The 21,060-nt window shown below is 37.9% G+C and overlaps 1 protein-coding gene across 1 annotated transcript in view; it reads right to left on the reverse strand.

Annotated features, from left to right (window-relative positions):
* Positions 1-509: 509 nt before the first annotated feature.
* The window catches only part of CFAP299 (cilia and flagella associated protein 299), a 614,241-nt gene continuing 593,690 nt past the window's right edge, over positions 510-21,060 (reverse strand). Inside the window, exon 6 of the mRNA XM_044224675.1 lies at positions 510-736. Within this exon, the coding sequence (XP_044080610.1) occupies positions 641-736 (96 nt within the window). The 3' untranslated portion in view covers positions 510-640. The remainder of the gene's footprint in view (positions 737-21,060) is intronic.

Genomic DNA, 21,060 nt, shown 5'->3' on the forward strand with positions numbered 1-21,060 from the left:
CACCTGCAGTGTCACATGAGGAAAACATGTTCTTCCCTAATGAAGTCCTCACTTCCCTAAAATATTTTGGTTTCACTTAGATTTCCTTTTCTCAGCTGCATGGTCATGGGGTTCACATTGTCCAGGCACACAAGTGTATCAAACACTTCATTTTATACATCACCTCATGGAACATTTGAGATTTAATTTGCTCATACAGAGCTATTGAAAACCTTGTGTTTATATTTTCTTACTCTTGTTCTTCAATCTCAGACTTATCAATATTCATCAAATTTAGTAGATAGAACTGCCACATGGTATAGATTCCAGACCTCTATATTTGGCAATAGTAGGACCTGGAGTATTTTTGTTTTGGAAGATCTGAGCTACAAAATAAGTAGCAAGAAGATTCTCTCCCAAGAACTGTTACAATCAGCTTCAGGATTTAGAGGGAAAAATTTAGAAAAACCTCAAGTCAGATTAAGATCTGTACCCCACAAAGAGAGTCACAATTATGGTTTTCTTTCTAATTTCTTTATCAACTTTTATTATTCCAGCTTGCCTCCTAGCTACAGGACTCATTTATTTTCTAAGTTGTTTCTGGTTACAGAATTCATTCAAATTTAGCAAGTCATTAGGGGACCATGTAACGTGTTGGTAGTTAAGTCTTTCTTCTGGAAATGTGGTCAAAAAGGACAACTTGAATGTAGAGTTCTGTCTGGATAGGGGTTCTAGTAGAGTTGTCACCTGGGGAAGACTGAAATACATAAATTATATTGTTAATCAGTCCAGTCTATCATGCAAATGATTGGCATTAAACAAATTTTCTTGTTTCAATATTATAGCAACAGAAAAAAAATGCAATGGCCATTAAGACATTTTCATGTTTCAACTGAAACGAAATTTAAAAAAATAAATAAAAATGTTTAAAAAAGAGACATTTTTATGTTTCTCTTCAGGTTCTTTTTCTTTTTTTTTTTTTCAGGTTCTTTTTCTTAGGAGTGGTGATAATTCCAATCAGAAGCTTTGAGGCTCTGGGTTGTGATATTACTGAAAACTATCAGAAGCTCATACTTGTCTGGACCCTGCTAAACCCCACGAGTCACTAACTCTGCAGAATTTCCAAGGAAGGACTTATAGACACATGTGATCACAGGTTAACAAATTAAAAAAAAAATCCTATCATAATTTCAAGTTTGTCCAATAAAAATGACCTTGAGTTTGGAATTGATGAAGACTAGAGGAAGTGCCTGTCCATGGTGGGTTTAATTAAAACCTTCTTATCTGTTTTAAAACTATTTGAACTTTTTTCCCCCTCCCTTTGAATTATAATCTGTGAAAAAAGATTTGCTCTTTATATCTTTATTCAGGATAATCTATAATACAACTAGGCTCCTGGGGAACTCCTGTGGGAAGGACTATTCACTAATGTGGTATTGATAAGAGAGAAAAGATAAACTCTAAAAGAGTTGGTAATATCTACAATTGGAAATATTATTCAATGCACAAAAGAATGAAGTTACTTGCTCTCTCTTCTTGTAGAAAGAGATGATAAGGCATTTAGATGTAGGACTAGAAAAAAGCTTTCATCCTGCTTTGTCCCCATGATAGTAATTTCTTGTTAGCAAGAAAAAATGTTTTAGTTTTTCTTTTAAGTAGAGTCAGCAAAACTGTAAAGACTGAAATGGGTAAACAAAAATAGTGGGTATCCTGAGTGACTCACCCATCCAACTTTTTTCTGCCTTTCATGGTATTCGTTCTATTTTACAACTCTTTAAGTTGTGGAAAACTTGATAATAATGCAAAATACGCTTGTCAAAAAGATGGAAATTAATTGTATGCAATAGAATGCAATTAATTATTACACTACATTGAGTTCTATTTGCAAATTAATTTCAATTTTTCTTATTCCCTATATATGTTTTGCTCCTAGAATTCTCCTTTGATTGCTTCTTCTATAATTAGTAAATTAAATAAAATAGTTGGTACATTCATGTCATATCTGTATGAGAGTCATAATTATATCCTTCTATGAAAAATTATCTTGTATACAATTAGCTCGTGAACAATTATCTTGTAGTAAATTACAATGCCCGATGGAGTCAGCTGATGTCTGAGGAACCTGTGTTGTTGGAGGAGTATTATACCTCATGTAGGACATAATCCGAGGCATTTCCTGGTTTCGAGAGGTAAATTCCCTCTTGTCACAGAACTTTCACTTTGCCTATCCTCTGTTTCTTTGCATATTTTCCATTTTACTACTTTTGTGATTTGTTTTTGTTTTGGGGACTTTTAAAATCAACAGATTATTTCCCATTGGTAACAGTAATTTGGTTTTGTGGTCAAAATTTTGTGATCTTTGTAAATGGGGTAATAGATTATAGAGATTTATTCTTTCTTGGAAAGAAGACAACAGAGAACATGATTTGTTAGTATTTTATTTTCTTTGTTTGTCTGCTTGTCTATTTGAGCTCAGATTGAGAATCTTGTGCTTATCAGGAAAGGAAACAACCTTTTGATATATAGTCTGGTAATTTTTTTGTGTTTACTTTTGGCCTGTGGCTAATGTTTAAAATTCCAGGAAAACAAGGAAATCAAAAATTTGAATACTTGATATATGTTTACTTAAAAAGTTACTCTTATAGGGTAGCATAGTAGATTGGGTGTCTGACTCTTGGTTTTGGCTCAGGTCATGATCTCAGGGTCATGAGACTGAGCCTTGTGTTGGGCTCTGAGCTCAGTGTGGAGCCTGCTTGAGATTCTCACTGCCTTTCCCTCTGCCCCTCCCCACCTGTGCATGCTCTCTCTCCCTGAAATACATACATAAACCTTTTTAAAAATGTTATTATTTTGAAACTCAGAAATGTTTTGAACATTAAAGTTCATGTAATTAAGGTAAATTTTGGTAAGTCAGGCTAGTATAATCATTTGGCTTAATAAAAATGGCTTATAGTGTGACTTATGAGTGTTAGGTATAATACAAGCATACATTTTATGCTTCTTGGGTTTGCTTTTCTTAAATTTATTCAAATACACTGATAAAATTACACAAGTAATAAGGACAGACTAAAACCACTGTCTATGTGCTTTTGTGTTCCAAAGAGAAAATAGTTTTGTTTTATAATACAAGCTTTATAGTACTGGTTTTACATATGAATATACATTGTATAAATATATACAGTAGTGTTTTTCAGGCCTTTTTTTCCTTTTTGTTCCTTTTCATAACCTCTGTACAATCTTAAGACTTACTAAGGAGTCCAAAAAACTTTTATGTGGGTTATAACCATCAATATTTACCATAATAGAAGTTGAAACTGAGAAATTTTTAAATACTTACTGATTTGTTTGACTAGAACAATGATGAACATGAATTAAAATGTTAACAGAAATAACATCTTTTTTTTTTTTAAGATTTTTTATTTATTCATTTGACAGAGAGATCACAAGTAGGCAGAGAGGCAGGCAGAGAGAGAGAGGAGGAAGCAGGCTCCCCGCTGAGCAGAGAGCCCGATGCGGGACTCGATCCCAGGACCCTGAGATCATGACCTGAGCCGAAGGCAGCGGCTTAACCCACTGAGCCACCCAGGCGCCCCCAGAAATAACATCTTAATAAATATAAAAATTACTTTGAACTCCTTGGTACCCTGAGATTTGTTGTGACAGAAAAAGCAAAATAAAGGGCAAATTTGGAAGTAAATTTTACTTGACTTGGTTTATAGCACTTGAGTTTGAAATGAAGTGATGAAATATAATAAAATTTTCCTAATGTTTGCCTTATCTTGATGGGCTTGCTTTTTTTTACTTACTGGTTCATTTCTTGGCATATATATAAATATTTTTTTGACCTTCTGTATCATTGGTCTAGGTAGCAAATAATGTGTGTCTTATAGGAAATTTTTTCTATGCTTTATATTGAATTTATTACATTCCTGATTAAGAAAAAGAAAGAAAGAAAAGAACAGATTCCTCACTTATATAAAGATAAGTTCCTTTACAATCATATTAATGTCTATACTTATTTAAAATGTATTATTATTTTATTTTTTTTTAAGATTTTATTTATTTATTTGACAGAGAGAGATCACAAGTAGACAGAGAGGCAGGCAGAGAGAGAGAGGGAGGGGAGCAGTTTCCCTGCTGAGCAGAGAGCCCGATGCAGGACTCGATCCCAGGACCCTGAGATCATGACCTGAGCTGGAGGCAGAGGTTCAACCCACAGAGCCACCCAGGTGCCCCTAAAATGTATTATTATTTTAAATGCTTATTTAATTAAATATATAACTAAGTATTATTTCTCTAGTATCCTGATCCTAGCTTAATCAAATGTCCAAATATCCTCTAACAGTTTTAATTTCTAATTTTTACCTTCCATTAATTGGACTCCAAGTGTAGAAAAATTAAATGAAACTTTACACGTACTTTACACTTAATTTTCCACGGCCATTTAGTTATTTGCATTGGTTCAAAAAGGAGCTGTTAATTTTTTTAAAATCAGGTTGTAATTGTACACATTGAAAAGCCAAGGCCCTGCCTGAAATGTCATATGTGAGAACAGTACTCATTTAAATCAGGTAGGAACAGACACTCTTGATGAACTAAGTTTGACTATTGTATTGTATTGTATTATTGTCAATGTGTCTCTTTGATTTTGTTATTAATGGGTTTATAGAGTTGGTGCTCCCATTTTAGGGGCATAGATATTTAAAATTGTTAGATCTTCTTGTTGGACAAACCCTTTGAGTATGATATAGTGTCTTCATCATTTCTTATTATAGTCTTTGGCTTAAAATCCAATTTATGTGATATAAGGATTGCCACCCCTGCTTTATTTTGATGTCCATTATCATGGTAAATTTTTCCCATCCCCTCACTTTAAATCTGGAGGTGTCTTTGGGCCTAAAATGAGTTTCTCGTAGACAGCATATTGATGGGTTTTGGTTTTTTATCCATTCTGATACCCTGTGTCATGTGATTGGGGCACATGGAAATATTCAGGATAACTATTGAAAGATACGAATTTAGTGCCCTTGTATTGCCTGTAAGGTGACTGTTACTGTGTATAGTCTCTGTTCCTTTCTGGTCTATTACTTTTAGGCTCTCTTTTTGCTTAGAGGACCCCTTTCAACATTTCCTGTAGGGCTGTTTTTGTGTTTGCAAATTCTTTTAGTTTTTGTTTGTCCTGGAAGTTTTTTTTTTAATTTTTTTTCCAATTTATTTATTTTCAGAAAAACAGTATTCATTATTTTTTCATCACACTCAGTGCTCCATGCAATCCGTGCCCTCTACAATATCCACCACCTGGTACCCCAACCTCCCACCCCCCCGCCACTTCAAACCCCTCAGATTGTTTTTCAGAGTCCATAGTCTCTCATGATTCACCTCCCCTTCCACTTTACCCCAACTCCCTTCTCCTCTCTAACACCCCTTGTCCTCCATGATATTTGTTATGCTCCACAAATAAGTGAAACCATATGATAATTGACTCTCTCTGCTTGACTGATTTTACTCAGCATAATCTCTTCCAGTCCCGTCCATGTTGCTACAAAAGTTGGGGCTTCATCCTTTCTGATGGAGGCATAATACTCCATAGTGTATATGGACCACATCTTCCTTATCCATTCGTCCGTTGAAGGGCATCTTGGTTCTTTCCATAGTTTGGCGACCATGGCCATTGCTGCTATAAACATTGGGGTACAGATGGCCCTTCTTTTCATGACATCTGTATCTTTGGGGTAAATACCCAGGAGTGCAATTGCAGGGTCATAGGGAAGTTCTATTTTTAATTTCTTGAGGAATCTCCACAATGTTCTCCAAAGAGCCTGCACCAACTTGCATTCCCACCGTCAGTGTAAGAGGGTTTCCCTTTCTCCACATCCTCTCCAACACATGTTGTTTCCTGTCTTGTTAATTTTGGCCATTCTAACTGGTGTAAGGTGATATCTCAATGTGGTTTTAATTTGAATCTCCCTGAGGGCTAATGATGATGAATATTTTTTCATGTGTCTGATAGCCATTTGTATGTCTTGATGGGAAAAGTGTCTGTTCATATCTTCTTCCCATTTTTTGATATGTTTGCCTGTTTCATGTGTGTTAAGTTTGAGGAGTTCATTATAGATCCTGGATATCAACCTTTTGTCTGTACTGTCATTTGCAAATATCTTCTCCCATTCCGTGGGTTGCCTCTTTGTTTTATTGACTATTTCCTTTGCTATACAGAAGCTTTTGATTTTGATAAAGTCTCAAAAGTTTATTTTCGCTTTTGTTTCCTTTGCCTTTGGAGACATATCTTGAAAGAAGTTGCTGTGGCTGATATCGAAGAGATTACTGCCTATGTTCTCCTCTAGGATTCTGATGGATTCCTGTCTCACAGTGAGGTCTTTTTTCCATTTTGAGTTTATCTTTGTGTACGATGTAAGAGAATGGTCGAGCTTCATTCTTCTACATATAGCTGTCCAGTTTGCCCAGCACCATTTATTGAAGAGACTGTCTTTTTTCCAGTGTATATTTTCTCCTGTTTTGTCGAAGATTAATTGACCATAGAGTTGAGGGTCCATATCTGGGCTCTCTACTCTGTTCCACTGGTCTATGTGTCTGTTTTTATGCCAGTACCATGCTGTCTTGGTGATCACAGCTTTATAATAAAGCTTGAAATCAGGTAACGTGATGCCCCCAGCTTTATTTTTGTTTTTCAACATTTCCTTAGCAATTCGGGGTCTCTTCTGATTCCATACAAATTTTAGGATTATTTGCTCCAGCTCTTTGAAGAATACCGGTGGAATTTTGATCGGAATGGCATTAGAAGTATAGATTGCTCTTGGCAGTATAGACATTTTAACAATGTTTATTCTTCCAATCCAAGAGCATGGAATGGTCTTCCATCTATTTGTGTCTTCTTCAATTTCCTTCATGAGTGTTCTGTAGTTCCTCAAGTACAGATCCTTTACCTCTTTGGTTAGGTTTATTCCCAGGTATCTTATGGTTCTTGGTGCTATAGTAAATGGAATCGATTATCTAATTTCCCTTTCTGTATTTTCATTGTTAGTGTATAAGAAAGCCACTGATTTCTGTACATTGACTTTGATGGAGAAGCATCTTTCATGCCAATGGGCCTCAAAAGAAGGCTGGGGTAGCGATTCTCATATCAGATAAATTAGACTTCAAACTAAAGACTGTAGTCAGAGATACAGAAGGACACTACATAATCCTTAAAGGGACTATCCACCAAGATGATCTAACAATTGTAAATATCTATGCTCCCAATATGGGAGCAGCCAATTACTTAAGAAAACTGTTAATCAAGATAAAGAGTCATATTGATATGAATACACTAATCGTAGGAGATCTTAACACGCCTCTCTCAGAAATAGACAGATCATCGAAGCAGAAAATCAATAAAGAAAAAAGAGCATTGAATGACACATTAGAACAGATGGACCTCATAGATCTATACAGAACATTCCACCCTAAAACAATAGAATACTCATTCTTCTCAAGTGCACACGGAACCTTCTCCAGAATAGACCACATACTGGGTCACAAATCAGGACTCAACTGATACCAAAAGACTGAGATTATTCCCTGCATATTCTCAGATCACAATGCTTTGAAATTGGAGCTCAATCACAAGGAAAAGTTCAGAAGGAACTCAAACACCTGGAAGCTAAAGACCACCTTGCTTAAGAATGCTTGGATCAACCAGGAGATCAAAGAAGAACTGAAACAATTCATGGAACCCAATGAGAATGAAGATACTTCAGTCCAAAACCTATGGGATACAGCAAAGTCTGTCCTAAGGGGGAAATACATAGCCATCCAAGCCTCCCTCAAAAAATTGAAAAAAAATTTAAAAAAAATTGAAAAATCCAGAATACACCTTAAAGAACTGGAGAATCAACAACAAATCAAACCAACTCCACACATAAGAAGGGAAATCATCAAGATTAGAGCTGAGATCAATGAGGTAGAAACCAGAGATACAGTAGAACGTATCAATGAAACTAGAAGCTGGTTTTTTGAAAGAATCAATAAGATCGATAAGCCATTGGCCACACTAATCCAAAAGAAAAGAGAGAAAGCCCAAATTCATAAAATTATGAATGAAAAGGGAGAGATCACAACTAACACCAAGGAAGTAGAAACAATCATCAGAAGTTATTATCAACAGTTACATGCCAATAAGCTTAGCAACCTAGATGAAATGGATGCATTCCTGGAAAACTATAAACTACCAAAATTGAACCAGGAAGAAATCGACAACCTGAATAGACCAATATCTAATAACGAGATTGAATCAGTGATCAAAAACCTCCCAAAAAACCAGAGCCCAGGACCTGACGGATTCCCTGGGGAATTCTACCAAACCTTCCAAGAAGAAATAACACCTATTCTCCTGAAGCTGTTTCAAAAAATTGAAGCAGAAGGAAAACTTCCAGACTCTTTCTATGAAGCCAGCATTACCCTGATCCCCAAACCAGGCAAAGACCCTACCAAAAAGGAGAATTTAAGACCAATATCACTGATGAATATGGATGCTAAGATTCTCAACAAGATCCTAGCCAACAGGATCCAACAGCACATTAAAAAGATTATCCACCATGATCAGGTGGGATTCATCCCTGGGCTACAAGGATGGTTCAACATTCACAAATCAATCAATGTGATACAACAGAAAAAGCATTTGACAAAATCCAGCATCTGTTCCTGATTAAAATGCTTCAAAGTATAGAGGGAACATTCCTGAACCTCATCAGATCTATCTATGAAAGACCCACAGCAAATATCATCCTCAATGGGAAAAAGCTTGCAGCCTTCCCGTTGAGATCAGGAACAAGATAAGGATGCCCACTCTCACCACTCTTGTTGAACATAGTATTAGAAGTCCTAGCAACAACAATCAGACAACAAAGAGAAATAAAAGGTACCCAAATTGGTAATGAAGAAGTCAAACTCTCTCTCTTCGCAGATGACATGATTCTTTATATGGAAAACCCAAAAGACTCCACCCCCAAACTACTAGAACTCATACAGCAATTCAGCAACGTGGCAGGATACAAAGTCAATGTCCTGGAAGTTTTTTATCTCTCCTTCTATTTTCAATGACAGCCTAGTTGGGTATAGTATTCTTGCCTGCATATTTTTCTCATTTCATGCTCTGAAAATGTTATGCCAGTCCTTTCTGGCCTGTCAGGTCTCTGTGGATAAGTCTGCTGCCAGTTTAATATTTCTACCATTGTATGTTACAAGTCTGTTTGTTACAGACTTCCTGTTCCAAGCTGCATTCAGGATTTTCTATTTGTCACTAAGACTTGTACGTTTTACTATTAGATGATGGGGTGTGGACCTATTTTTAATGATTTTAAGGGGAGTTCTCTGTGCCTCCTGGATTTTGATGCTTGTTTACTTTGCCATAGTAGGGAAATTATCTACTATAATTCACTCCAATATACCTTCTGTCCCTCTCCCACTTTCTTCTTCTTCCGGAATCACAATTATTCTAATATTGTTCATCTTATGGCATCACTTATCTCTCAAATTCTCCCATTAATAACAAAATCAAAGAAACACATCGACAATAATACAGTAATAGTAGGGGACTTGAACACCGCCCTCACTGAAATGGACAGATCATCCAAGCAAAAGATCAACAAGGAAATAAAGGCCTTACATGACATATTGGACCAGATGGGACATCACAGATATATTCAGAACTTTCCATCCCAAAGCAACAGAATAGACATTCTTCTCCAATGCACATAGAACATTCTCCACAATAGACCACATCCTGGTCGCAAATCAGGTCTCTACTGGTACCAAATGGTTGAGATCATTCCCTGTGTATTTTCAGACCACAATGCTCTGAAGCTTGAACCCAATCACAAGAGGAAAGTTAGAAATAACCCAAATACATGGAGGCTAAAGAGCATCCTTCTAAGGAATGAATGGGTCAACCAGGAAATTAAAGAATTGAAAAAAATCATGGAAACAAATGATAATGAAAACACAGCTGTTCAAAATCTGTGGGGCACAGCACAGGCAGTCCTGAGAGGAAAGCATATAGCCACACAAGCCTTTCTCAAGAAACAAGAAAGGTCTCAAGTACATAACCTAACCCTACACCTACAGGAGCTGGAGAAAGAACACCAAAGAATGCCTAATCCCAGCAGGAGAAGAGAAATCATAAAGATCAGAGTAGAAATTAATGCAATAGAAACCAAAAGAACACTAGAACAACCAGCGAAAGTAGAGCTGGTTCTTTGAAAGAATTAATAAGATTGATAAACCCCTGGCTAGACTTATCAAAAAGAAGAGAGAAAGGATCAAATAAATAAAATCATGAATGAAAGAGGAGAGATCACAACCAACACCAAGAAATACAAACGATTAGAAGAACATGTTATGAGCAACGAAATGCCAGCAAATTTGACAATCTGGAAGAAATGGATGCATTCCTAGAGACACATAAACTACCAAAACTGAACCAGGAAGAAATAGAAAACCTGAAAAGACCCATAACCAGAAAGGAGATTGAAGCAGTCATCAAAAATCTCCCAAGAAACAAGAGCCCAGGGCCAGATGGCTTCCCAGGGGAATTCTACCAAACATTAAAGAAGAATTAATACCTATTCTCCTGAAACAATTCCAAAAAATAGAAATGGAAGAAAAAATTTGAACTCATTTCATGAGGTCAGCATTATGTTGATCCCAAAACCAGACAATGACCCTACCAAAAAAGGAGAATTACAGATCAATATCCTCAATGAACACAGATGCGAAATTTCTCACGAAAATAGTAGCCAATAGGCTCCAACAGTACATTAAAAGGATTATTCACCACAACCAAGTGGGATTTATTCCAGGGCTGCAAGGTTGGTTCAACATCCACCAATCAGTCAATGTGATAAAATACATTAATAAAATAAGGAACAAGAACCATATGATCCTCTCAATAGATGCTGAAAAAGCATTTGACAAAGTACAGCATCCTTTCTTGATCAAAATTCTTTAAAGTGTAGGGATAGAGGGCACATACCTAAATATCATCAAAGCCATCTATGAAAAACCCACTGCAAATATCATTCTCAATGGGGAAAAACTGAGACTTTTCCCCCTAAGGTCAGGAACATGGCAGGGATGTCTACTATCACCACTGCTATTCAACATAGTACTAGAAGTCATAGCCTCAGCAACCAGACAACAAAAAGAAATTAAAGACATCCAAATTGGCAAAGAAGAAGTCAAACTATCACTCTTTGCAGATGATATGACACTTAATGTGGAAAACCCAAAAGATTCCATTCTAAAACTGCTAGAACTCATATAGGAATTCAGTAAAGTGTCAGTATATAAAATCAATGCACAGAAATGCAACAGCAAGAGAGAAGAAAGAAATTAAAGAGCCAATCCCATTTACAGTTGCTCCCAAAACCATTTGATACCTCCATTAGATACCTAGGAATAAACCTAAATAACGAGGCCAAGAATCTGTATTCAGAAAACTATAAAGTACTCATGAAAGAGATTGAGGAAGACACAAAGAAATGGAAAAATGGGGGCACCTGGGTGGCTCAGTGGGTTAAGCCGCTGCCTTCGGCTCAGGTCATGATCTCAGGGTCCTGGGATCGAGTCCCGCATCGGGCTCTCTGCTTGGCAGGGAGCCTGCTTCCCTCTCTCTCTCTCTCTGCCTGCCTCTCTATCTACTTGTGATTTCTCTCTGTCAAATAAATAAATAAAATCTTAAAAAAAAAAAAAAGAAATGGAAAAATGTTCCATGTTCATGGATTGGAAGAACAAATATTGTGAAAATGTCTATGCTACCTAAAGCAATCTACACATTTAATGCAATCCCTATCATATACCATCAATTTATTTGGAAGAACTGGAACATAATCCTAAAACTTATATGGAACCAGAAAAGACCCTTAATATTCAGACTAATGTTGAAAAAGAAAGCCAAAGTTGGTGGTACCACAATTCCAGACTTCAAGTTCTGTTACAAAGTTTTCATCATAAGACAATATGGTACTGGCACAAAAACAGACACATAGATCAATGGAACAGAATACAGAACCCAGAAATAGACCCTCAACTCTATGGTCAACTAGTCATTGACAAAGCAGGAAAGAATGTCTAATGGAAAAAGACAGTCTCTTCAACAAATGATGATGGGAAAATTGGACAGCCACATGCAGAAGAATGGAGCTGGACATTTTCATTACACCACACACAAGAATAGACTCAAAATGGAAGCAAGACCTCAATGTGAGGAAGGAATCCATCAAAATCCTTGAGGAGAACACAGGCAGCAACCTTTTCAACCTCAGCTGCAACAGCTTCTTCCTAGAAACATCTCCAAAGGCAAGGGAAGCTAGGGCAAAAATGAACTATTGGGACTTTATCAAGATCAAAAGCTTTTGCATAGCAAAGGAAACAGTCAACAAAACCAAAAACAACTGACAGAATGGGAGAAGATATTTGCAAATGACATATCAGATAAAGGGCTATTATCCAATATCTATAACGAACTTCTCAAACTCAACACCCAAAGAACAAATAATCCAATCAAGAAATGTGCAGAAGCCATGAATAGACATTTCTGCCAAGAAGACATCCAGATGGCCAACAGACACATGAAAAAATGCTCCACATCACTCGGCGTCAGGGAAATACAAATCAAAACCACAATGAGATACCACCTCACTCCAGTCAGAATGGCTAAAATTAACAAGCCAGAAAACAACAGATTTTGGTGAGGATGTGAAGAAAGGGGAACCGTCCTACACTCTTGGTGGCAATGCAAGCTGGCACAGCCATTCTGGAAAACAGCATGGAGGTCCCTCAAAAGTTGAAAATAGAGCTACCCTGCAACCTAGCAATCACACTACTGGATATTTACCCTAAAGATACAAATGTAGGGATCCAAAGGGGAATATTTACCCCAATGTCCACAATAGCCAAACTACGGGAAGAACCTAGATGTCCATCAACAGATGAATGGATAAAGAAGATGTGGTATATATATATACAATGGAATACTATGCAGCCACCAAAAGAAATGAAATCTTGCCATTTGCAATGACATGGATGGAAGTAGAGGGTATTAGGCTGAGTGAAATAATTTAATCAGATAAAGACCATTATCATATGATCTCCCTGCTATAAGGAATCTGAGAGGCAGAGTTGGGGGCTTGGGGGTAGGAAAGGAAAAAATGAAACAAGATGGGATTGGGAGGGAGAAAAACCATAAGAGATTCTTAATCTTACAAAACAGACTGAGGGTTGCTGGGGGCGTGGTGGTTGGGTTATGTACATTGGAGAGGGTATGTGTTGTGCGGAGTGCTGTGAAGTGTGTAAGCCTGATGATTCACAGACCTGTACCTCTGGGTAAATAATACATTATATGTTAATAAAAATAATCAGTAAAAAATTTTTTAAAAAACTATAGAAAAGTGTGTAGCAGACAATAACAATTACAGAAGAAGAAATACAATATACTAACACGTGGGGCGCCTGGGTGGCTCAGTGGGTTAAGCCTCTGCCTTCGGCTCGGGTCATGATCCCAGGGTCTTGGGATCGAGCCCCACATCGGGCTCTCTGCCCAGCAGGGAGCCTGCTTCCTCCTCTCTCTATCTGTCTGCCTCTCTGCCTACTTCTGCCTACTTGTGATTTCTCTCTCTGTCAAATGAATAAATAAATAATCTTTAAAAAATATATATACTGGGCTCCTGGGTGGCTCAGTGGGTTGAGCCGCTGCCTTCGGCTTGGGTCATGATCTCGGGGTCCTGGGATCGAGTCCCACATGGGGTTCTCTGCTCCGCGGGGAACCTGCTTCCTCCTCTCTCTCTGCCTGCCTCTCTGCCTCCTTGTAATCTCTGCCTGTCAAATAAATAAATAAATAAAATCTTAAAAAAATATATATATATATATACTAACACGTATATGAAAGAAATGTTCCCCTCTAATAATAATAGCAACGAGGGGCGCCTGGGTGGCTCAGTGGGTTAAGCCTCTGCCTTTGGTTCAGGTCATGATCTTAGGGTCCTGGGATCAAGCCCTGTATTGGGCTCTCTGCTCAGCAGGGAGCCTGCTTCCTCCTCTCTCTGCCTGCCTCTCTGCCTACTTGTGATCTCTGTCTGTCAAATAAATAAATAAAATCTTTTAAAAAAGTAACAATGAAAATGAAAATGACTGCAAATAAGTCTGAACCATAAAATCAACAAAGTTTAAAAAGCATGCAAAAATAGCCTTAAATAGCTCAGTAAATTGATACTAACTACAAAGTGAGTTGACAACATCCTTATAAAGCTTTCTGATGTATCTTTTTGACTAAGCATTTTCAATTTTAAAAATACATCTTTGGGGCACCTGGGTGGCTCTGTTGGTTAAGCATCTGCTTTCGGCTTAGGTCACGATCCCCAGGTCCTGGAATCAAGTCCCACGTTGGGCTCTACTTCTCCCTCTTCTTCTTCCCCCTCCCTCTCCACTCGTGCTCTGTCTCTGGCTTTCTTTCTCTCAAATAAATAAATAAAATATTTAAAAGAAAAAATAAAAGAATCCATCTTAAAGACAAAATCAGAAACTTGGTTATAGACTCTCATTTAAACCTTGGAGAGAAAAACAGAGACCAATGTCCATAAATGGAAAATTCCTATGTAAATTATGACTAATTCCTAGAATATTATTTATATTGTTTTACAGCTTGCTTTTTTCACTTAATAATGTCACATGAACATTTTTTCATACTAGTACATCACTTTTACTAACTATAGCTTTATTTTATTTTAAGACTGCTATATACTATTTCACTATGTTGATGTATCATGATTTATTTAACCATTGCCAGTCACGGGCACACAGATTATTTCCAGTGTTTGACTACTGCAGGGAAAAATTATACTCTAGGACTTCCTTTGTTTCTAAGTTGATACACTGCAAAGAAACAATATTCATTAACTGACCATCCATTCAGTGGCACATTAAATGCATTTTCTTATTTAATCTTCACAACAACCTTTTGTGAAATGGTTGTTTTACAGATGAGAAGATAGTGGTAGGAAAGTGCTTGGAGAACTCAAGCAGTTTGCCCTGATCACAAAGCTGATAGGATCTATTTAGGTCTAGTCCCTCTTAAATAGCTTTAAGCTCCAGCCTGAGTCCTGGTAGCAATTCCTGACCCTTTCCTGCTTGTTCTATTGTTCATCCAGACCCGTCAACTGCTCCCAGATATTTTGGAGAGTACTTAGGTCTCATTTTCAAGTGGAATTCATTAAGAGATGTATGCAGGTCTTTCAATATCCTAAACTATTATACTACGCTCTGTGTATGGCCCATATGTACATTTTTTTTTTTTTTGGAGCAAATCCATGAAATTTTCAAATAAGTTGTATTTCCCAAAAGATTAAGAACCTATCCTCTGGAGCGGCCTCTTGTGCTTGTGAGGTCGTTTTCTGGGGGTACCAAGTTGGGGCTTCCCTTTGCTTGATTGTGTTTTATGCTGAGATATTCCAGCCAGCAATAACAATTGAGAAACTGTTGACATAAAATTTTCCACTCTTGCCAATGGCCTTGATCACTGTTCATGCTATCGTGTTCCATGTTCCAATAAATGTCAACATCCCTCACTCTGCTTTGGGATTTCAGCGCCTCAGAAATTGTAAGCATCTGCTGGGGTGGTGAATGGTTAGGAAGGGGCCATGGGAGTTGGCTACCGGTTCAACTGTGGAGACCAGAAGAAATCATGCTCCCCTTGAATTAGAAATAATCCCTTAGCTGTGGTTTTTCACCTGCAATGACTCCATGCCTGATTTGTGGGTTTTCTGGTGTCTGTTTCTTTGTCATTAACTATTAAGTCTTTGAAATCATGGAGGAAACAATTCTTTTGTTCTTATTCATGCATTTCATTCAGCCAAGAACCTCAACTTCCACTCTTTCTGATACTTTGCCCTAACTTGTGATAATAAGTTTTGCAAGAAAGTGAGCATGCATTGAGGGAAAAGCTCTTTTCCTCCAGTTTCTCCTTCCTCACTTCCACAGTAGTTCTATTATACCTTTGGCATTCTGTTTTATTACACTGCCCTTCTAGTTAGAAGCTTAAAGCTGCATTTTTTTCTTTGACATCTATGTTTTATTGGGATATTTCCTTTTTATCCACTGCGTACATTCAGCTTGGATGGTGAGTGGTTATCACTCATACTTAGCGTTAAGCACTGATACGCAAACAACAATGCAAATTTTTATATTTAATTTTCTCTTTCCTCCAGCTCACCTTTCTTGTGCTGTGCTTCATCTGTGAGTTCATACTCTTAACAACATGTGGTTATCTCTAGGGGTTGTTCTGTCACAGCGTGTATAAAATTAAAATCAGTTTTTCAGGTCAAGAGGAGGGCACAGCATTGAAGTTTTAGGAGTTTTAATTCATAAAACTCAAGCTCTGTTATGTCATTTTAAAGATATTCCTCAAGGCCATTGATTTTAGCAGCAGTTTGTTGAGTAAATACTTAATTTATATGTGGTAGACTTTCAGTTCAGGTATACCAGGTGATTGCCCAGGGGAGAAAATGTTTAAAAGCTTCTTAGTATGTGGGTGTTTTAGAGCTATAATCAACCAAACATTCAGTAATTTGGGCAGTGAAACCAGAAAGTTGGCAAGACCTCAGCTTTACCTAATAAGTGTGCCTGTGCCACAGTTAAATAGGAACATTTACAAGAGGCCTCCAAGGAAAATCTAGGAGCCAGAAAAGTGGTGTAGGTGAGTGAGTGTCCTGTGCTCCAGTAATTCGAGTTTGCGTGGGGCTGGAGGGAACACTTGGAGACTTTGAAGAAACCGTATCTTTGCGTAAATATATTCTATTCAGTAGGGGTTGTTTGTTTGTTTTTCCTTAAATGTCCAGTAGGAAATATGCCTGAACTCCTTAAAAAGGCATATGGTAAAATTGAGAACCTTCGCTAGGACTGTGGAGCTTCAAGGGATTAAGCCTGGATCATCTGCAGGAAGGATGTAGACATGTAATGGGCCGCCCTTTTGAGAGGAGCAATTTCAGTCCCGTGGCAGGGTTCCCTCTATTTTTTTTTTTTTTGTTTCTAAAGACACATTTATTCAGCGTCATGATCAGACTATTACATTTAGCAATCAACAGCATGGGTGCAAAAAAAAAAATCTACATTAAAACCCTTTGTTGGAATGCTTTACACCTTCCCACTGATGTTAACGTAGTCCGTGGGCCAGGAGGCGGCATTGAGGCAATTAATACCTTTCCTGCTAATAGCAAATACTTGGGTGGTAGTTGCTTTGGAGGAACAAAACAGAGAGGAGTTTTGATAAAATACCACTAGAATCATTAGAATCTTTCTCTAAATTAAACAAACAAAAATTGTGTTCTTATTGGTAGAAATTATTTTTGATTTTAAACCTTGTTCACCTAGTCTTCTGCTTATAGGCAAAGAAAGTAGAATTTGTCTTTTTTTGGTATCTGCATAACATACAATGATGACTATATATTCATTTTAAAAAATAATAAAAATATTTGTCTTGGGACGCTTGGGTGGCTCAGTCGGTTTAGTGTCTGCCTTGGGCTCAGGTCATGATCCCAGGGTCCTGGGATTGAGTTCCACAAGGAGCTCCTTGCTCAATGGGGAGCCTGATTCTCCCTCTGCCTGCCACTCCCCCTGCTTGTGCTCTCTGTCTCTCTCTCTCCTTCTTTGACAACTAAATTAAAAAAAAAAAAAAAAACTTAAAAGAAATACTTTTCTCATTCGCCCATGGACCTAACATATCACCATTACCCTGACACCCAAGGTCACCACTCCAAAGTTCAGTAAAGAACCCCCAGGTTTTATTCATCTGCCAAAGACGGAAAAGCACCACAGTCAATTACTCTGGTAATTTTCAGCTAAAAATAGCGTTAGCTCTACATATGTTTCTAGTGCCTAAGATCCTGAAATATGTTAAAATTAACCTCAAAAGTTTCCAGAATTATTTTTGGCCCCACTATTCATTTCTTTAGCAAATATTTAATATTCAATTTGTTCATTCCACAGATGTTTACTGAGCATCTACCATATGCTAGTACTGGAGATACATGGTAAAGTGACCAGAAAAGTTCCTGCCCCAGGTTTCAGGTTTTGCTTTATGAGTTTCTGTAGCATATATCTGTTTCATTTGGATTTCTGGACAAACCCATCTGACAAAGTGATTCTTGAGTGAGACCATGATAGCAAGAATGGATACCATCACCCAACTCTGTAATGATCCACGTAAGTGAGGGGAAAAAGCGGCAGTTTAACCCGGAAGCATCTAGTGTGGTCAGTCTTTGTACCACGGAGGTTGTCCAGAAGTCTGGCATATGGTCTGTACTTTCTAGTGTGTATAGTCTCAGGAATATGTAATTTAGATCACTTACAATTAAAACTTATTTTAGAAGAATGAAGTTTGATTACCTTATGGACATAATCTGTAAGTTGAAACCAACAGCTAATAAAGTACTAATTAACTAATAACAAAACAATGGATATCAAATCCAGCTAACCTTTAGGGCCACCTGGGGAAACATCTAAAAATATAGATTCCTGGGCCTCTCCACAGACCAATTCAGCTTGAATCGCTTGGGATGGAGTGTAGGGCTCTGTTGGCCACTGTGAGGAGAGAGGAAGGGCAAATCCTTGACTGAACTGACAGAAATCCCTCCGAATCAAGACACTGTGGGTTGGACACTGGTAAAGAGCTCTTATGGTAAGTGTATGCATTCCAAAGCAGCACATTTTTCTGTTTCAACAATTGTGATTTTCAAAAGGACAAGTCTGGGTTGGGGGCATCCTGTTGTACAGTGAGGAGTATTGTTGTACAAAGAGAAAATAACTACATCCTGCCAAGTCAATGCACAGTCTGCTCCGTACCTGCCTTCCAGATTCTGTGACACTCAGGATGGATCCAAGAAGGTTTAGTCCATAAAATGTCTTTTGTTTCACCAATTTCCTACATTTAATAGGAACCATGCATCTTTGACATCTTTTAACATGTTTTTTGCTTGTCTGTTTGCTTGTTTATTATCAGCCATTTATCAAACATCTATATTCAAGCAGATTTTATTAGACATTAAACAAAATAACAAAAAGGAGACTGTATTATGGAATTTCATATTTTCATACTGATTTTCTTTTGCACACCAATGAAGGTTAGCCAATAGAACAATAACTTCACCTCCTTTCAAAATGGCTTAATCATTTTCATACTCTCAAATTCTAAGTCATGACACAAATGGTACAGATTCTCATTGAACTATGTAGAATGGGGGAAAACCTACTAGATTTGGTTTCCACCCTTGAAATTCAATTTTCTCTCAGAATTTCTTTGCTATTACGTTCCTTCTTACACCTTGATCCCAGCCCTGGTTGCACATTAGAACCATCTGAGAGCTTCTGAAAAGTACAGTTGCCTAGGCCTTCCACCCGGAACAATTAAGTTAGAATCTTTGGGGATGAGGTTAGGCATTGTATATTCTAAAGCTTCCTGGGTGATTCTGATGTCCGGCCCATGTTCACAGCTCCTCTCTAAACAAAACGGGGTCCTCTCTCCATGCAGACCCATGCTTGGTGCTTCCTCACCTACATATGTGATGTTCCTCCTACCAGACCACCCCTTCTACTCCAATCCTCATGTCCTCACCATACTCCCCTTCCAGATCCAGTTCAGATGCTATCTCTTTTGTTAACCCATTTTATTTTATTCATTTTTTTAAAAAAGATTTTTACTTATTTATTTGTCAGAGAGAGGGAGCAGAAGCATGGAGAGCTACAGGCAGAGCAGGCAGAGGGAGAAGCAAGTTCCATGCTGAGTAAGGAGCCCGATGTAGGACTTGATCCTAGGACCCTGGGATCATGACCTGAGCCGAAGGCAGACACTTAACCCACTGAGCCACCCAGACGTCCTTTGTTAACCCACTTCTGAATGCGGTAGGTCCAGAGTAAACTGTATCCTCTCTCAATTCTTTAGAACTTTTTCTGTCCTCTCAGCTCACTAGCTAGTTTGCCATTTCTGGGCATATTGTATTTTTCCATCCACACTTCAATTAACGTGTAAGCATTTTAAGGGCAAGAAAACCACTTTTCTGATTCATTTTTATATCTCATAGTGCCCAGTAGTTACTCAATAAATGCCAGATTCAGAAAAAGGGGATGGAAGGAAGATTGAAGAGACAACAGACTTACACGTGTTCATTCAGCTCACCTTTTTCTCTGTACTCCTCCTGGATCAGCTCATACTCTCTCTTTCTCTTTCCTGAAGGTTGGGGTGAAGTAAGACCTCTCAGATTTTTTTTCCACATAAATATGCATTCTCTTAGTTCTGTCTTTGCCTAAATGATCAGGCAGTTGCAACATTTAAAACATCAACACAGAAACTTGCTAACTGCAGCAGGACTTCTATCTGGTTCTAGTCCTCTTGGTCTTTACCTTGATTATTGTTATGCTAGCATCTTCTCTAGTTGGTCCTCCCTAGTCTGTCCTAATGTAGTCCCTCTCATTCTCTTAAAACATAACTTTTGGGGTGCTTGGGTGGTTCAGTCAGTTGAGCATCTGATTCTTGATTTCAGCTCAGGTCACGATCTCAGGGCTGTGAGATAGAGCCCCATGTGGGGCTCCAAGCTCAGACCAGAGTCTGTTTGGGATTCTATCTCTCCCTCTCCCTTTGCCCCTCTCCCCACAGCCCAACATGTGTATACACTCTTCCATTTTCTCTCTCAAATAAATAAATAAATAACATCTACAAAAAAACAAAAAAAAATTAAAAAAATACCACATAACTTTCATCTTGTTATTTCCCTGCACAAGAGCTTTGGTGTATCCCCATTTCCTCCCAAGTCTAGTTCCCGATCCTCAACAGTCCTACATTCAAGCCTTTCCATGACCTCCTCATGCTTAGCTCCTCTCATGCTATCCTCTCACTATTCCTCTCCACGGGCTCCTACCCCAGATCAAATATCTTCTCTCCTTCCACTGAATTCCCAATGCGTTTCTCTTTTTTGCAATATATCACTTTCTGCTTTATACTGCAGTTATATTTTTTACATGCCTATTTCCCTAAAAGTACTC

The sequence above is a fragment of the Neovison vison genome, chromosome 11, assembly GCF_020171115.1.
Source record: "Neovison vison isolate M4711 chromosome 11, ASM_NN_V1, whole genome shotgun sequence".
NCBI lineage: Eukaryota > Metazoa > Chordata > Mammalia > Carnivora > Mustelidae > Neogale > Neogale vison.